Raw genomic sequence first — 15,333 nt, 5'->3', positions numbered from 1 at the left:
TGTTCCCTGTACACATGTGGGTGTGATGCCTCCAGGACGTGTTCCCGGTACACATGTGGGGGTGATGCCTCCTAGGGCGTGTTCCCTGTACACATGTGGGGGTGATGCCTGCTAGGACGTGTTCCCAGTACACATGTGGGGGTGATGCCTCTAGGACGTGTTCCCAGTACACATGTGGGGGTGATGCCTCCTAGGACGTGTTCCCGGTACACATGTGGGGGTGATGCCTCCTAGGACGTGTTCCCGGTACACGTGGGGGTGATGCCTCCTAGGACGTGTTCCCGGTACACATGTGGGGGTGATGCCTCCTAGGACGTGTTCCCGGTACACATGTGGGGGTGATGCCTCCTAGGACGTGTTCCCGGTACACATGTGGGGGTGATGCCTCCTAGGACGTGTTCCCGTTACACATGTGGGGGTGATGCCTCCTAGGACGTGTTCCCTGTACACATGTGGGGGTAATGCCTCCTAGGACGTGTTCCCTGTACACATGTGGGGGTAATGCCTCCTAGGACGTGTTCCCGGTACACATGTGGGGGTAATGCCTCCTCGGACATGTTCCCTGTACACATGTGGGGGTAATGCCTCCTCGGACATGTTCCCTGTACACATGTGGGGGTAATGCCTCCTAGGACGTGTTCCCGGTACACATGTGGGGGTAATGCCTCCTAGGACGTGTTCCCGGTACACATGTGGGGGTGATGCCTCCTAGGACGTGTTCCCGGTACACATGTGGGGGTAATGCCTCCTAGGACGTGTTCCCTGTACACATGTGGGGGTAATGCCTCCTAGGACGTGTTCCCGGTACACATGTGGGGGTAATGCCTCCTAGGACGTGTTCCCGGTACACGAGGGGGTAATGCCTCCTAGGACGTGTTCCCGGTACACATGAGGGGGTAATGCCTCCTAGGACGTGTTCCCGGTACACATGTAGGGGTAATGCCTCCTAGGACGTGTTCCCTGTACACATGTGGGGGTAATGCCTGCTAGGACGTGTTCCGGTACACATGTGGGGGTAATGCCTGCTAGGACGTGTTCCCGGTACACATGTGGGGGTAATGCCTCCTAGGACGTGTTCCCGGTACACATGTGGGGGTAATGCCTGCTAGGACGTGTTCCCGGTACACATGTGGGGGTGATGCCTCCTAGGACATGTTCCCGGTACACATGTGGGGGTGATTCCTTCTAGGACGTGTTCCCGGTACAGATGTGGTGGTAATACCTCCTAGGACGTGTACCTGTACACATGTGGGGGTGACGCCTGCTAGGGCGTGTTCCCTGTACACATGTGGGGGTAATGCCTCCTAGGACGTGTTCCCGGTACACATGTGGGGGTGATGCCTACTAGGACGTGTTCCCGGTACACATGTGGGGGTGATGCCTACTAGGACGTGTTCCCGGTACACATGTGGGGGTGATGCCTACTAGGACGTACACATGTGGGGGTAATGCCTCCTAGGACGTGTTCCCTGTACACATGTGGGGGTGATGCTTTCTAGGACGTATTTCCGGTACACATGTGGGGGTAATGCCTTCTAGGACGTGTTCCCGGTACACATGTGGGGGTAATGCCTTCTAGGGCGTGTTCCCGGTACACATGTGGGGGTAATGCCTTCTAGGGCGTGTTCCCGGTACACATGTGGGAGTAATGCCTTTTAGGACGTGTTCCCGGTACACATGTGGGGGTGATGCCTTCTAGGTCGTGTTCCCGGTACAGATGTGGGGGTGATGCCTTGTAGGACGTGTTCCCGGTACACATGTGGGGGTGATGCCTTGTAGGACGTGTTCCCGGTACACATGTGGGGGTGATGCCTCCTAGGACGTGTTCCCTGTACACATGTGGGGGTAATGCCTCCTAGGACGTGTTCCCTGTACACATGTGGGGGTAATGCCTCCCTAGGACGTGTTCCCGGTACACATGTGGGGGTGATGCCTCCTAGGACGTACACATGTGGGGGTAATGCCTCCTAGGGCGCGTTCCCGGTACACATGTGGGGGTAATGCCTGCTAGGACGTGTTCCCGGTACACGTGGGGGTAATGCCTCCTAGGACGTGTTCCCTGTACACATGTGGGGGTAATGCCTTCTAGGACGTGTTCCCTGTACACATGTGGGGGTGATGCCTCAAGGACGTGTTCCCTGTACACATGTGGGGGTGATGCCTCAAGGACGTGTTCCCGGTACACATGTGGGGGTGATGCCTCCTACGACGTGTTCCCGGTACACATGTGGGGGTAATGCCTCCAGGACGTGTTCCCGGTACACATGTGGGGGTGATGCCTCCTAGGACGTGTTCCCGGTACACATGTGCGGGTAATGCCTCCTAGGACATGTTCCCTGTACACATGTGGGGCTGATGCCTCCTAGGACGTGTTCCCTGTACACATGTGGGGCTGATGCCTCCTAGGACGTGTTCCCTGTACACATGTGGGGCTGATGCCTCCTAGGACGTGTTCCCTGTACACATGTGGGGCTTATGCCTCCTAAGACGTGTTCCCGGTACACATGTGCGGGTAATGCCTCCTAGGACGTGTTCCCTGTACACATGTGGGGGTAATGCCTCCTAGGCAGGTTCCCTGTACACATGTGGGGCTGATGCCTCCTAGGACGTGTTCCCTGTACACATGTGGGGCTGATGCCTCCTAGGACGTGTTCCCGGTACACATGTGGGGGTAATGCCTCCTAGGACGTGTTCCCGGTACACATGTGGGGGTGATGCCTCCTAGGACGTGTTCCCGGTACACATGTGGGGGTGATGCCTCCTAGGACGTGTTCCCGGTACACATGTGGGGGTGATGCCCCCTAGGACGTGTTCCCTGTACACATGTGGGGGTAATGCCTCCTAGGACGTGTTCCCTGTACACATGTGGGGGTAATGCCTCCTAGGACATGTTCCCTGTACACATGTGGGGGTAATGCCTCCTAGGACGTGTTCCCGGTACACATGTGGGGGTAATGCCTTCTAGGGCGTGTTCCTGGTACACATGTGCGGGTAATGCCTGCTAGGACGTGTTCCCGGTACACATGTGGGGGTAATGCCTCCTAGGACGTGTTCCCGGTACACATGTGGGGGTAATGCCTGCTAGGACGTGTTCCCGGTACACATGTGGGGGTGATGCCTCCTAGGACATGTTCCCGGTACACATGTGGGGCTGATTCCTTCTAGGACGTGTTCCCGGTACAGATGTGGTGGTAATACCTCCTAGGACGTGTACCTGTACACATGTGGGGGTGACGCCTGCTAGGGCGTGTTCCCTGTACACATGTGGGGGTAATGCCTCCTAGGACGTGTTCCCGGTACACATGTGGGGGTGATGCCTACTAGGACGTGTTCCCGGTACACATGTGGGGGTGATGCCTACTAGGACGTGTTCCCGGTACACATGTGGGGGTGATGCCTACTAGAACGTACACATGTGGGGGTAATGCCTCCTAGGACGTGTTCCCTGTACACATGTGGGGGTGATGCTTTCTAGGACGTATTTCCGGTACACATGTGGGGGTAATGCCTTCTAGGACGTGTTCCCGGTACACATGTGGGGGTAATGCCTTCTAGGACGTGTTCCCGGTACACATGTGGGGGTAATGCCTTCTAGGGCGTGTTCCCGGTACACATGTGGGGGTAATGCCTTCTAGGGCGTGTTCCCGGTACACATGTGGGAGTAATGCCTTTTAGGACGTGTTCCCGGTACACATGTGGGGGTGATGCCTTCTAGGTCGTGTTCCCGGTACAGATGTGGGGGTGATGCCTTGTAGGACGTGTTCCCGGTACACATGTGGGGGTGATGCCTCGTAGGACGTGTTCCCGGTACACATGTGGGGGTAATGCCTCCTAGGACGTGTTCCCTGTACACATGTGGGGGTAATGCCTCCCTAGGACGTGTTCCCGGTACACATGTGGGGGTGATGCCTCCTAGGACGTACACATGTGGGGGTAATGCCTCCTAGGGCGCGTTCCCGGTACACATGTGGGGGTAATGCCTGCTAGGACGTGTTCCCGGTACACGTGGGGGTAATGCCTCCTAGGACGTGTTCCCTGTACACATGTGGGGGTAATGCCTTCTAGGACGTGTTCCCTGTACACATGTGGGGGTGATGCCTCAAGGACGTGTTCCCTGTACACATGTGGGGGTGATGCCTCAAGGACGTGTTCCCGGTACACATGTGGGGGTGATGCCTCCTACGACGTGTTCCCGGTACACATGTGGGGGTAATGCCTCCAGGACGTGTTCCCGGTACACATGTGGGGGTGATGCCTCCTAGGACGTGTTCCCGGTACACATGTGCGGGTAATGCCTCCTAGGACGTGTTCCCTGTACACATGTGTGGGTAATGCCTCCTAGGACATGTTCCCTGTACACATGTGGGGCTGATGCCTCCTAGGACGTGTTCCCTGTACACATGTGGGGCTGATGCCTCCTAGGACGTGTTCCCTGTACACATGTGGGGCTGATGCCTCCTAGGACGTGTTCCCTGTACACATGTGGGGCTGATGCCTCCTAAGACGTGTTCCCGGTACACATGTGCGGGTAATGCCTCCTAGGACGTGTTCCCTGTACACATGTGGGGGTAATGCCTCCTAGGACGTGTTCCCTGTACACATGTGGGGGTAATGCCTCCTAGGACGTGTTCCCGGTACACATGTGGGGGTAATGCCTCCTAGGACGTGTTCCCTGTACACATGTGGGGGTAATGCCTCCTAGGACGTGTTCCCTGTACACATGTGGGGGTAATGCCTCCTAGGACGTGTTCCCGGTACACATGTGGGGGTGATGCCTCCTAGGACGTGTTCCCTGTACACATGTGGGGGTAATGCCTCCTAGGACGTGTTCCCTGTACACATGTGGGGGTAATGCCTCCTAGGACGTGTTCCCGGTACACATGTGGGGGTAATGCCTCCTAGGACGTGTTCCCTGTACACATGTGGGGGTAATGCCTCCTAGGACGTGTTCCCGGTACACATGTGGGGGTAATGCCTTCTAGGGCGTGTTCCCGGTACACATGTGGGGGTGATGCCTCCTAGGACGTGTTCCCGGTACACATGTGGGGGTGATGCCTCCTAGGACGTGTTCCCGGTACACATGTGGGGGTGATGCCTCCTAGGACGTGTTCCCGGTACACATGTGGGGGTGATGCCTCCTAGGACGTGTTCCCTGTACACATGTGGCGGTAATGCCTCCTAGGACGTGTTCCCTGTACACATGTGGGGGTAATGCCTCCTAGGACGCGTTCCCGGTACACATGTGGGGGTAATGCCTGCTAGGACGTGTTCCCGGTACACGTGGGGGTAATGCCTCCTAGGACGTGTTCCCGGTACACATGTGGGGGTAATGCCTTCTAGGACGTGTTCCCTGTACACATGTGGGGCTTATGCCTCCTAGGACGTGTTCTCGGTACACATGTGGGGGTAATGCCTTCTAGGACGCGTTCCCGGTACACATGTGGGGGTAATGCCTCCTAGGACGTGTTCCCGGTACACATGTGGGGGTAATGCCTCCTAGGACATGTTCCCTGTACACATGTGGGGGTAATGCCTCCTAGGGCGCGTTCCCGGTACACATGTGGGGGTAATGCCTGCTAGGACGTGTTCCCGGTACACGTGGGGGTAATGCCTCCTAGGACGTGTTCCCGGTACACGTGGGGGTAATGCCTCCTAGGACGTGTTCCCGGTACACATGTGGGGGTAATGCCTTCTAGGACGTGTTCCCTGTACACATGTGGGGGTGATGCCTCCTAGGACGTGTTCTCGGTACACATGTGGGGGTAATGCCTTCTAGGACGTGTTCCCTGTACACATGTGGGGGTGATGCCTTCTAGGACGTATTCCCTGTACACATGTGGGGGTGATGCCTCCAGGACGTGTTCCCGGTACACATGTGGGGGTAATGCCTCCTAGGACGTGTTCCCGGTACACATGTGGGGGTAATGCCTCCTAGGACGTGTTCCCGGTACACATGTGGGGGTAATGCCTCCTAGGACGTGTTCCCGGTACACGTGGGGGTGATGCCTCCTAGGACGTGTTCCCGGTACACATGTGGGGGTAATGCCTTCTAGGAGGTGTTCCCTGTACACATGTGGGGGTAATGCCTCCTAGGGCGTGTTCCCGGTACACATGTGGGGGTAATGCCTGCTAGGACGTGTTCCCGGTACACATGTGGGGGTAATGCCTGCTAGGACGTGTTCCCGGTACACATGTGGGGGTAATGCCTGCTAGGACGTGTTCCCTGTACACATGTGGGGGTAATGCCTGCTAGGACGTGTTCCCTGTACACATGTGGGGGTGATGCCTCCAGGACGTGTTCCCGGTACACATGTGGGGGTGATGCCTCCTAGGACGTCTTCCCGGTACACATGTGGGGGTGATGCCTCCTAGGACGTCTTCCCGGTACACATGTGGGGGTAATGCCTGCTAGGACGTGTTCCCAGTACACATGTGGGGGTGATGCCTCCAGGACGTGTTCCCGGTACACATGTGGGGGTAATGCCTCCTAGGACGTGTTCCCGGTACACATGTGGGGGTAATGCCTCCAGGACGTGTTCCCTGTACACATGTGGGGGTAATGCCTCCTAGGACGTGTTCCCGGTACACATGTGGGGGTAATGCCTGCTAGGACGTGTTCCCGGTACACATGTGGGGGTAATGCCTCCTGGGACGTGTTCCCTGTACACATGTGGGGGTGATGCCTCCAGGACGTGTTCCCGGTACACATGTGGGGGTGATGCCTCCTAGGACGTACACATGTGGGGGTAATGCCTTCTAGGACGTGTTCCCGGTACACATGTGGGGGTAATGCCTCCTAGGGCGTGTTCCCGGTACACATGTGGGGGTAATGCCTGCTAGGACGTGTTCCCGGTACACATGTGGGGGTAATGCCTGCTAGGACGTGTTCCCGGTACACATGTGGGGGTAATGCCTGCTAGGACGTGTTCCCGGTACACATGTGGGGGTAATGCCTGCTAGGACGTGTTCCCGGTACACATGTGGGGGTAATGCCTGCTAGGACGTGTTCCCGGTACACATGTGGGGGTAATGCCTGCTAGGACGTGTTCCCAGTACACATGTGGGGGTGATGCCTCCAGGACGTGTTCCCAGTACACATGTGGGGGTAATGCCTCCTAGGACGTACACCTGTGGGGGTAATGCCTCCTAGGACGTACACATGTGGGGGTGATGCCTCCTAGGACTTGTTCCCGGTACACATGTGGGGGTAATGCCTCCTGGGACGTGTTCCCGGTACACATGTGGGGGTAATGCCTTCTAGGGCGTGTTCCCGGTACACATGTGGGGGTGATGCCTTCTAGAACGTGTTCCCTGCACACATGTGGGGGTAATGCCTTCTAGGGCGTGTTCCTGGTACACATGTGGGGGTGATGCCTCCTAGGACGTGTTCCCGGTACACATGTGGGGGTGATGCCTCCTAGGACGTGTTCCCGGTACACATGTGGGGGTGATGCCTCCTAGGACGTGTTCCCGGTACACATGTGGGGGTAATGCCTCCAGGACGTGTTCCCTGTACACATGTGGGGGTAATGCCTCCTAGGACGTGTTCCCGGTACACATGTGGGGGTAATGCCTCCTGGGACGTGTTCCCGGTACACATGTGGGGGTGATGCCCCCTAGGACGTACACATGTGGGGGTAATGCCTTCTAGGACGTGTTCCCGGTACACATGTGGGGGTAATGCCTCCTAGGGCGTGTTCCCGGTACACATGTGGGGGTAATGCCTGCTAGGACGTGTTCCCGGTACACATGTGGGGGTAATGCCTGCTAGGACGTGTTCCCGGTACACATGTGGGGGTAATGCCTGCTAGGACGTGTTCCCGGTACACATGTGGGGGTAATGCCTGCTAGGACGTGTTCCCGGTACACATGTGGGGGTAATGCCTGCTAGGACGTGTTCCCAGTACACATGTGGGGGTAATGCCTCCTAGGACGTGTTCCTGGTACACATGTGGGGGTGATGCCTTCTAGAACGTGTTCCCTGCACACATGTGGGGGTAATGCCTTCTAGGGCGTGTTTCTGGTACACATGTGGGGGTGATGCCTCCTAGGACGTGTTCCCGGTACACATGTGGGGGTGATGCCTCCTAGGACGTGTTCCCGGTACACATGTGGGGGTAATGCCTCCTAGGACGTGTTCCCGGTACACATGTGGGGGTGATGCCTCCTAGGACGTGTTCCCGGTACACATGTGGGGGTAATGCCTCCTAGGACGTACACTTGTGGGGGTAATGCCTCCTAGGACGTGTTCCTGGTACACATGTGGGGGTGATGCCTTCTAGAACGTGTTCCCTGCACACATGTGGGGGTAATGCCTTCTAGGGCGTGTTCCTGGTACACATGTGGGGGTGATGCCTCCTAGGACGTGTTCCCGGTACACATGTGGGGGTAATGCCTCCTAGGACGTGTTCCCGGTACACATGTGGGGGTGATGCCTCCTAGGACGTACACATGTGGGGGTGATGCCTTCTAGAACGTGTTCCCTGCACACATGTGGGGGTAATGCCTCCTAGGACGTGTTCCCGGTACACATGTGACACTGCGGATCACAACGTTGGAAATGGAACGTGTGATCCGTCTGGCATGTATTATCACGCGTCACTCCAAATCCAAGAGTTCCCGCAATGTTCAGCCTCATGCCCCCGAGGTAACAGCCCTCCATCAGTTTACACACCGCTGTCCCGGGTGATTACGCCGACCTGTTGGGCCGCACACATTGTAGTTTCTGTACAAAATACACTTTATCCAAGGCCCATTTTTTGCCCCCTTTTCCTTCCAGCAGGAGGAGCACCCCTGACGGAGCTACCCGCCTACGCCCATAGGGATCACTTACCGGCTTCATCAACGATGGTGGCTTGTGCTGCTTGACCATACAGATCCACCACGGCAAACACATTGGGGGGAACGTTCCATGCGGCCACACCCTGAGCTACTCCATTAACAAAGAAGTTGAGCGTGCCATCCTCCCGCCGCACCACCCCCACAGTGTCCCCGGCCTAAAAGAGAAGATGAAGCATTCAGTGCCTCCTCACCAACATAATGTGGATACTGACGGGCATGGGGAGGGTTTCTGGAAGGGAGAAGCTCTTACAGTCCGTCCACTGAGGATTCCATTTGTATCGCTTTGGTTTACTAATAAACCTGCCCGAGTGTCGGATGAACCCCGCTCCCCGGCTTTGTGTCGGATGAACCCCGCTCCATGGCTTTGTGTCGGATGAACCCCGCTCCCCGGCTTTGTGTCAGATGAACCCCGCTCCATGGCTTTGTGTCGGATGAACCCCGCTCCATGGCTTTGTGTCGGATGAACCCCGCTCCCCGGCTTTGTGTCGGATGAACCCCGCTCCATGGCTTAGTGTCGGATGAACCCCGCTCCATGGCTTAGTGTCGGATGAACCCCGCTCCCCGGCTTAGTGTCGGATGAACCCCGCTCCATGGCTTTGTGTCGGATGAACCCCGCTCCCCGGCTTTGTGTCAGATGAACCCCGCTCCATGGCTTTGTGTCGGATGAACCCCGCTCCATGGCTTTGTGTCGGATGAACCCCGCTCCCCGGCTTTGTGTCGGATGAACCCCGCTCCCCGGCTTTGTGTCGGATGAACCCCGCTCCATGGCTTTGTGTCGGATGAACCCCGCTCCATGGCTTTGTGTCGGATGAACCCCGCTCCATGGCTTTGTGTCGGATGAACCCCGCTCCATGGCTTTGTGTCGGATGAACCCCGCTCCATGGCTTAGTGTCGGATGAACCCCGCTCCCCGGCTTTGTGTCGGATGAACCCCGCTCCATGGCTGTGTGTCGGATGAACCCCGCTCCATGGCTTTGTGTCGGATGAACCCCGCTCCATGGCTTTGTGTCGGATGAACCCCGCTCCCCGGCTTTGTGTCGGATGAACCCCGCTCCCCGGCTTTGTGTCGGATGAACCCCGCTCCCCGGCTTTGTGTCGGATGAACCCCGCTCCATGGCTTTGTGTCGGATGAACCCCGCTCCCCGGCTTAGTGTCGGATGAACCCCGCTCCATGGCTTTGTGTCGGATGAACCCCGCTCCATGGCTTTGTGTCGGATGAATCCCGCTCCATGGCTTTGTGTCGGATGAACCCCGCTCCATGGCTTTGTGTCGGATGAACCCCGCTCCATGGCTTTGTGTCGGATGAACCCCGCTCCATGGCTTTGTGTCGGATGAACCCCGCTCCATGGCTTTGTGTCGGATGAACCCCGCTCCCCGGCTTAGTGTCGGATGAACCCCGCTCCATGGCTTTGTGTCGGATGAACCCCGCTCCATGGCTTTGTGTCGGATGAATCCCGCTCCATGGCTTTGTGTCGGATGAACCCCGCTCCATGGCTTTGTGTCGGATGAATCCCGCTCCATGGCTTTGTGTCGGATGAACCCCGCTCCATGGCTTTGTGTCGGATGAACCCCGCTCCATGGCTTTGTGTCGGATGAACCCCGCTCCCCGGCTTTGTGTCGGATGAACCCCGCTCCCCGGCTTTGTGTCGGATGAACCCCGCTCCCCGGCTTTGTGTCGGATGAACCCCGCTCCATGGCTTTGTGTCGGATGAACCCCGCTCCCCGGCTTAGTGTCGGATGAACCCCGCTCCATGGCTTTGTGTCGGATGAACCCCGCTCCATGGCTTTGTGTCGGATGAATCCCGCTCCATGGCTTTGTGTCGGATGAACCCCGCTCCATGGCTTAGTGTCGGATGAACCCCGCTCCATGGCTTAGTGTCGGATGAACCCCGCTCCCCGGCTTTGTGTCGGATGAACCCCGCTCCATGGCTTTGTGTCGGATGAACCCCGCTCCATGGCTTTGTGTCGGATGAACCCCGCTCCCCGGCTTTGTGTCGGATGAACCCCGCTCCATGGCTTAGTGTCGGATGAACCCCGCTCCATGGCTTTGTGTCGGATGAACCCCGCTCCATGGCTTTGTGTCGGATGAACCCCGCTCCATGGCTTTGTGTCGGATGAATCCCGCTCCATGGCTTTGTGTCGGATGAACCCCGCTCCATGGCTTAGTGTCGGATGAACCCCGCTCCATGGCTTTGTGTCGGATAAACCCCGCTCCATGGCTTTGTGTCGGATGAACCCCGCTCCATGGCTTTGTGTCGGATGAACCCCGCTCCATGGCTTAGTGTCGGATGAACCCCGCTCCATGGCTTTGTGTCGGATGAACCCCGCTCCATGGCTTTGTGTCGGATGAACCCCGCTCCCCGGCTTTGTGTCGGATGAACCCCGCTCCATGGCTTTGTGTCGGATGAACCCCGCTCCATGGCTTTGTGTCGGATGAACCCCGCTCCCCGGCTTTGTGTCGGATGAACCCCGCTCCCCGGCTTTGTGTCGGATGAACCCCGCTCCATGGCTTAGTGTCGGATGAATCCTGCTCCATGGCTTTGTGTCGGATGAACCCCGCTCCATGGCTTTGTGTCGGATGAACCCCGCTCCATGGCTTTGTGTCGGATGAACCCCGCTCCATGGCTTTGTGTCGGATGAACCCCGCTCCATGGCTTTGTGTCGGATGAACCCCGCTCCCCGGCTTAGTGTCGGATGAACCCCGCTCCATGGCTTAGTGTCGGATGAACCCCGCTCCATGGCTTAGTGTCGGATGAACCCCGCTCCATGGCTTAGTGTCGGATGAACCCCGCTCCATGGCTTAGTGTCGGATGAACCCCGCTCCATGGCTTTGTGTCGGATGAACCCCGCTCCATGGCTTTGTGTCGGATGAACCCCGCTCCATGGCTTTGTGTCGGATGAACCCCGCTCCATGGCTTTGTGTCGGATGAACCCCGCTCCATGGCTTAGTGTCGGATGAACCCCGCTCCATGGCTTTGTGTCGGATGAACCCCGCTCCATGGCTTAGTGTCGGATGAACCCCGCTCCATGGCTTTGTGTTGGATGAACCCCGCTCCATGGCTTTGTGTTGGATGAACCCCGCTCCCCGGCTTTGTGTCGGATGAACCCCGCTCCATGGCTTTGTGTCGGATGAACCCCGCTCCATGGCTTTGTGTCGGATGAACCCCGCTCCCTGGCTTTTTGTTGGATGAACCCCGCTCCCCGGCTTTGTGTGGGATGAACCCCGCTCCCCGGCTTTGTGTGGGATGAACCCCGCTCCATGGCTTAGTGTTGGATGAAGGCCATACATGTCCGTTTACCTGAGCAAAGCTCACACTATTCTCGATCTTACCTTCAGCCTGTCCAGGTTGTGCCCGTACTCGTCCAGGATGGTGGTGCCATTGTGCATGACTCCATTGCCAGTCATCATCCAGGTTCCTGTAGGAGAAGTAGAGACATAAACACAGCACAGGCGGGTCCGGGCCACCAGATGGCATGCAGAAGGACCTACCTGAGCGCAGATTGGTCATGGTAGACGGCAGTTGTAAATAGGCGGGGTTATGTGTGGTGACACCAATCTCAATAGATCCTGCCCACTTATCCACCATTTTATCTATCCGCACCTGGAAAACCTCGTTATTGTGAAGTGGCCGGTTGCTGAGAACCACTCCATGGTTGAAGTCATCGGTGGCGCTGGATAGATGAGGAAAACAATACATGAAGGAACACCGTAGCAAAGTGATGAGGGCGTTGGTATAAAGCATGTACGTACTGCGGCCGGAGGGCGCTGCGACCCCCACTGATGATTGATGCCTTCTGACCACAGTTTGCATGAAACAGAAGCTGCCCGGGGTCGGGTGTTTGCGCGTTCTGGCGTCCTGCATCGGGGGACCGGGCCCTCAGAATGGCGTTATTCCTCCGCAGCCGATCGGCATGATTGTGGTTGTGAACGATCGTCACCTTAACAGCCATCCCGTAGAGGTCAACGACTCCGTAAACCACTGGCGGTGTCTGACACGAGGCCACGCCTGGAGGAGAAGCACAGACCATCATCCAGAGCGACCCTTAGGCTGGGTCCACACCATTGGTAGCCAGCCACGTGGATGGGATTGGTCTAAAATCCCGTCCGCGCGGGACAACCAATCCGGATTCCCCGGCTGCAGCGGGTCTTATTTTTTCCCCATTGCAGCCGCGCTTCTCTCTATGGGAGCGCCGGCCGCAACGGAAAAGCAAGCGGCCAAGCCACTCCAAAACCTGTAGCGAAGTGCCGCGGGTTGTGAAGCTGCGCTTTCCCGGCAGAAATCTTGCGTTTTGTTCGCTGCGGCAAAGCCGTGAGTTTTCCGCCCCGTGTGAACCCAGTCTTAGGGCTCATTCACAGGCGGATGAAGTTTTTGGTCTCATTGTGTGAATGGGCCCTCAAAGGAAGATTACAGTGTGCACACCACAGTCCGAACCCCATTACTGCCCTGCGTCCAGATGGTGGGCAGTCACTGAGATGTGCTGCCCCCCAGAGGGCTTGTATTCCTGCACACACTTCCCACATCCATGAAGGCACAGCTCTGCTGTAAAGTGAGATGAAAGGGGCGGGGCCAGGGTGAAAACTGCAGCACGTCCATGTAAGTATTATGGGGGCCCCTGGGCTCTTGGTCACCTCTCTTACAAGACCCTTCTCCCCTTAGTTTGGGGGTCAGCGGCTCTAGGAAGAGTCCTGGCTGTTCTTCCATGTAAGTATTATGGGGGCCGCTGGGCTCTTGGTCACCTCTCTTACAAGACCCTTCTCCCCTTAGTTTGGGGGTCAGCGGCTCTAGGAAGAGTCCTGGTTGTTCTTCCATGTAAGTATTATGGGGGCCGCTGGGCTCTTGGTCTCCTCTCTTACAAGACCCTTCTCCCCCTTAGTTTGGGGGTCGGTGGCTTTAGGAAGAGTCCTGGTGGTTCTTCCATGTAGGTATTATGGGGGCCCCTGGGCTCTTGGTCTCCTCTCTTACAAGACCCTTCTCCCCCTTAGTTTGGGGGTCGGTGGCTTTAGGAAGAGTCCTGGTGGTTCTTCCATGTAAGTATTATGGGGGCCGCTGGGCTCTTGGTCACATCTGTTACAAGACCCTTCTCCCCCTTAGTTTGGGGGTCAGCGGCTCTAGGAAGAGTCCTGGTGGTTCTTCCATGTAAGTATTATGGGGGCCGCTGGGCTCTTGGTCACATCTGTTACAAGACCCTTCTCCCCCTTAGTTTGGGGGTCGGCGGCTCTAGGAAGAGTCCTGGTGGTTCTTCCATGTAAGTATTATGGGGGCCGCTGGGTTCATAGTCACATCTCTTACAAGACCCTTCTCCCCCTTAGTTTGGGGGTCGGTGGCTTTAGGAAGAGTCCTGGTGGTTCTTCCATGTAAGTATTATGGGGGCCGCTGGGCTCTTGGTCTCCTCTCTTACAAGACCCTTCTCCCCTTAGTTTGGGGGTCGGTGGCTTTAGGAAGAGTCCTGGTGGTTCTTCCATGTAAGTATTATGGGGCCGCTGGGCTCTTGGTCTCCTCTCTTACAAGACCCTTCTCCCCCTTAGTTTGGGGGTCGGTGGCTTTAGGAAGAGTCCTGGTGGTTCTTCCATGTAAGTATTATGGGGGCCGCTGGGCTCTTGGTCTCCTCTCTTACAAGACCCTTCTCCCCCTTAGTTTGGGGGTCGGTGGCTTTAGGAAGAGTCCTGGTGGTTCTTCCATGTAAGTATTATGGGGGCCGCTGGGCTCTTGGAAACTTTCAGGCAGCAGAGATGTTTTTGTAGCTTCTCCAGACCAGAGCCACCACACAATCCTGCCTGAGTTCTACGGGCAGTTGTGTCCTCATGGTTTGGTTTTGGATCCGATATGCAATCTGAGCGGTGAGACCCTATATAGATGGGGGCCTTATGTCCAATCAGCTGAATTTACCCCTGCTGACTCCAATCATCATGGAGAAACATCTCAGAGGATCCAGAGAAGTAGGAGGCCCAGAGCTACAAGTGCCATACCAGAGGGGCGTGAATACTTAGGTCAATGCTAAATGGAGGTTTTCATTCTTAAATAATGTGTTGTCACTTTGTCATTATGGGAAACACGAGGCCACTACAGGGGTGAGGGGCTGAAGACTTTCCAGGCTCCAATCTGGAGCGGACCTTGCAGAATCAGGTCTAACCTTGGTCCATGCCATTGATGTAGAAGTGGAGGGCGCCATTCGACTTCCTTGTCAGCCCGATGTGGTCTCCCTCCTGGGTAAAAGAACAAGACAGCTTACCCTAGACAGAGCACACCTGACGTCTTCTACCAGCAATACCACCGTCACTTATACCCAAGACCCCAGATAGAACTCCCCCCACATACACATCACACCGGGTACAACCATGAATGCCATCGTCACCTATACACAAAACTACCCCCCCCCCCCACCATACACGTCACGCCAGCCACAACCATCAATGGCATTGTCATTTATACACGAGACCACATATTGGACTCCCCCGCATACACATCACACCGGGCACAACCATCAATACCAC

The 15,333-nt window shown here is 56.8% G+C and overlaps 1 protein-coding gene across 1 annotated transcript in view; it reads right to left on the bottom strand.

Moving 5' to 3' along the window:
• The window catches only part of NEURL4 (neuralized E3 ubiquitin protein ligase 4), an 87,940-nt gene that overhangs the window by 59,835 nt on the left and 12,772 nt on the right, over positions 1–15,333 (bottom strand). Inside the window, exons 5-9 of the mRNA XM_066588684.1 lie at positions 14,973–15,045; positions 12,592–12,847; positions 12,331–12,512; positions 12,172–12,257; positions 8,834–8,996 (exon numbers count right to left, since the gene is read on the bottom strand). Of these exons, the coding sequence (XP_066444781.1) occupies positions 8,834–8,996; positions 12,172–12,257; positions 12,331–12,512; positions 12,592–12,847; positions 14,973–15,045 (760 nt within the window). The remainder of the gene's footprint in view (positions 1–8,833; positions 8,997–12,171; positions 12,258–12,330; positions 12,513–12,591; positions 12,848–14,972; positions 15,046–15,333) is intronic.

The sequence above is a fragment of the Eleutherodactylus coqui genome, unplaced genomic scaffold (genome assembly GCF_035609145.1).
Source record: "Eleutherodactylus coqui strain aEleCoq1 unplaced genomic scaffold, aEleCoq1.hap1 HAP1_SCAFFOLD_158, whole genome shotgun sequence".
NCBI lineage: Eukaryota > Metazoa > Chordata > Amphibia > Anura > Eleutherodactylidae > Eleutherodactylus > Eleutherodactylus coqui.
The sequence above is the reverse complement of the archived record's forward strand: the minus strand, read 5'-3'. Positions and strand labels throughout refer to the sequence as shown.